The sequence below is a fragment of the Micropterus dolomieu genome, unplaced genomic scaffold (genome assembly GCF_021292245.1).
Source record: "Micropterus dolomieu isolate WLL.071019.BEF.003 ecotype Adirondacks unplaced genomic scaffold, ASM2129224v1 contig_11506, whole genome shotgun sequence".
Taxonomy (NCBI): Eukaryota; Metazoa; Chordata; class Actinopteri; order Centrarchiformes; family Centrarchidae; genus Micropterus; species Micropterus dolomieu.
Genome location: NW_025740492.1, coordinates 363 through 4105, shown reverse-complemented (window position 1 = coordinate 4105; position 3743 = coordinate 363). Strand labels below are relative to the sequence as shown.

General features: G+C 42.8%; 1 protein-coding gene across 1 annotated transcript; it reads right to left on the bottom strand.

The window, feature by feature from the left end:
* Nucleotides 1–321: 321 nt before the first annotated feature.
* On the bottom strand, nucleotides 322–2073 carry LOC123965856 (mamu class II histocompatibility antigen, DR alpha chain-like; the record flags this gene model as incomplete). Its single annotated transcript, XM_046042189.1, has 2 exons — nucleotides 322–1024; nucleotides 1754–2073. Coding segments are annotated over 2 exons (442 nt in total), but the record flags the coding sequence as incomplete, so codon positions are not given.
* Nucleotides 2074–3743: the final 1670 nt, after the last annotated feature.

Here is a 3743-nt window from a genome sequence, read left to right as displayed (position 1 = left end):
CCATGCCGCTTACTAATTCAGTAATTCATTAACCAACAACCATTTTTTAAATCACAACCATTCAGGGTTCAGAATCTTGCCCGTGCGATGCAGCCTGGAGGAGCCACGAATTCAGCTGCCGATCATCGGATTACCGGGCAACTCACTCTACCTCCTGAGCCACAGCCGCCACATGACAGCATGGGGGGGGGGTTGTGTGTGAAAGAGAGTGTTGGACACCATAATGAGCAATAAAGTCTCTTTCTCTAAGCTTTTTATTTATTTATGTTTTTATCTTCACCAGTAACTTCAGTAAAATGAGAGGCCTCCACAAAGCTCAGATTATATCTTGAATCCTGCCAGAAAGTATTTTATTCTAGTGGAAAGAAAATTAATGAAGTACAAGTTCAGCAAACATTCAGTTGATACATTTCATTTCAAAGATGATAACTGAATTATACTTGAATTGAAATTAATTGGTTCCTCATTATGTGGTTAACAAAACATTTATCTTTACATTTATTTAGTTAAGAAAGATTTAACAAGTTCCACAAAAAATAATAACTGAGTCTGTTCAACGTCAAAGTTTAAATTTGAAAGTATCACATTTTACAAGCCTGAACTTAAACCAAATCTGAAAGGATTAAAAGTCTCTGTAATCGCTCAAAACACAGAGAGGGAACATTTAACACTTTAACAACAGGAGGAATTATTTACCTACAAACCTTTCAGTGCACATCTGGATGATTGAAGAACACAGACTTGAAACATGAGAATAAATTCAAGTTTCATGACGTCTAGAAAATATACAAACTTTATATCACCAGTTTAACAGAAAATTTGATTTGCAGCAAAAAACAGAGGCTGTTAAACAGACTTAATAGTTAAAACTTCATCCTGATGACATCATCAACCCCAGCCAATCAGCTGCACTCGTTTCCTTTGATGAGGAAGAAGGTTCCAGCAGCCACACCGAGCAAACCCACAGTCAGACCCAGTCCACAAAACACTGCAGGTCCAACACTGGGGGGGGTCGTCTCCACATCTGGAGACAGAAACACAGAGACATTAAACCATCTGGAGACAGAAACACAGAGACATTAAACCATCTGGAGACAGAAACACTGAGACATTAAACCATCTGGAGACAGAAACACAGAGACATTAAACCATCTGGAGACAGAAACACAGAGACATTAAACCATCAGGAGACAGAAACACAGAGACATTAAACCATCTGGAGACAGAAACACAGAGACATTAAACCATCTGGAGACAGAAACACAGAGACATTAAACCATCTGGAGACAGAGACACAGAGACATTAAACCATCTGGAGACAGAAACACACAGAGACATTAAATCATCTGGAGACAGAAACACAGAGACATTAAACCATCTGGAGACAGAAACACAGAGAGACATTAAACCATCTGGAGACAGAAACACAGAGAGACATTAAACCATCTGGAGACAGAAACACAGAGAGACATTAAACCATCTGGAGACAGAAACACAGAGAGACATTAAACCATCTGGAGACAGAAACACAGAGACATTAAACCATCTGGAGACAGAAACACAGAGACATTAAACTATCTGGAGACACAAACACAGAGACATTAAACCATCTGGAGACAGAAACACAGAGACATTAAACCATCTGGAGACAGAAACACAGAGACATTAAACCATCTGGAGACAGAAACACAGAGACATTAAACCATCAGGTAATGAGGTGTCTGTCTGTGTGAGTTTAAATAAAGTGTCTCACCCCAGATCCGGGTCAGAGGACTGTCCAGGGCCAGATGTTGGACTGTGCAGCTGTAAATGTCTCCCTGCTGTGGGATGAACTCCAGTCTGGACGTCTGTCTGAAGGAACCGTCTTTGTTGGCGAAGGGAACGTTGATGCTGGTTCCTTCAGTCACCTTCTCTCCGTTCTTGGTCCAGTAGATCTTTACAGGAGCAGGATAGAAACCAGTCACATGACAGATCAGCTGGTTCTTCTCTCCGAGCTCCACGTCGTCTCTGGTGTAGACGAGCAGGCTGGAAGGAGGATCTGGACAGAAACACAGTAAAACATTGATACAGACGCTAGAAAGTCATGTTTCCAACATGTTGTTATTTTTCAGTAAAAACCTAAAAAGGATTTTGACCTAGTTAAACAGCAGCATTTGTTTCAGGCACTGGAACATCGCCGCCACGCCAGAAACACACCAGTAAACTCACAAGCTTTACAACTTGGCATCATCAATGTGTGAAGGCTTTTTTTGAGTTTTGATATGGATGCTGCCAACCTTCCATAACACAGTAACCATAGTATTAAAATAGAGTCAACAACTGTTTGGTATGTGCCTTGATCGAATAGCCTGCAGTAACGACGGGCCCCAGTGCAGGCCAGTATGATGGCATGATATCTACAGGTATGAAGCACACACAGCGTTCGTGTCTAGAGGGGAAAGATTGGCAAATCTGTGCCTTCTTTCCTCATTGTGCATTAAATGCCAAAGCTTCGTAAAGGGATACTTTAGGATTCTTATCCAATACACTTTTTGTTAAATTCGGGGCATATTTCCTCATGGGTCAGTAGCTCTCTGTTTTTCGTGTGCTCTGAAAAAAAATCCAGTGGGTCTGTAAACTGAGCCCAAACAAAGCTGCTGGGAGCGAGCAGCAGGTGGGCGCTGGCGTGCTGGAAGCAGTGGGAGAGAGCGCGTAAACAGACAGCGGTATGTTCGAACACGCAGGATTCATTACAGGACTTTAGCTGTAAAGATGACAGAGAAACAGCCACAGAGGGAAAGTCTGAGGAACTGTGAGACAAGTTGTAAGACCAGGCGAGAGGAAGACCTGTGTTCACATCTGTGAGGGGTTTCAGTGCTGGATAAATCTATGAGATTAGAAAGGAATGAAAACTGATGCTGAGTCGCTCTGTTTGGCTGGACAGGTGAGTAACGTTAGCTTTGCTGTTCCACATAAACGCCAGCTTCACTGTTACTGAGATCACTTTAAGGGCACCCGGGTGTTGAGTCTGGAGTTCAGCAGTGGCGGTGTGGGTGATGTTACACGCCGACGTCAGGTTGGCAGAGGGCGAAACGTAAACAGCTACAGCGATGGCCTGTGAAATTTCCCGTGGCAGATAATAGAGTCCCACAGCACGCAGTTCAGGGCCCGGGCTACAGATACGCTGTTTAACTGTAATGTGACTGGATCTGTTGTCACACGGTTGTAAGGCGACGTACCTAGTTCAGATATATTTAGTAAGCGTATATTTATACAGGAATTGTAATGTCGACGCCGGAAGACGTTGATTCCATGCACTCTCCGCCAAGTCGCCGCCGGTCTCCCGTCTGCAGTTCCGATCACTCCCATTCAAAAATCCACACGGTCTGGTGGAGACGGCAGGGTAGACTGATCCTTCCGGCTATGAGTAACACACTTCTAGCCGCAATAACTTTACATGTGGTTCCATGATGTTTTGGCCAAAATAACTTGCAATGTGTATGATATTCCATCATGTAAGCAAGGTCTACAGTGATAACAAAGTTTTTTGTTAATTTCTTTCACATGATTTACGTGCAGCCTGTGCGTAGCCACGATTTAGCTCGTACACAGACCGGCTATTAGTAGCCCACTTTTAGTAAAAAGTCAAAAATGATTAACAGTGGGGGTTTTGTCCTGGAAGCTTGTGAGATGGTTAATATCCCATCATTTTTGCAAAGTCAATAATATCAACAAGATATTAAGTGTCATTAAATTAACATGGT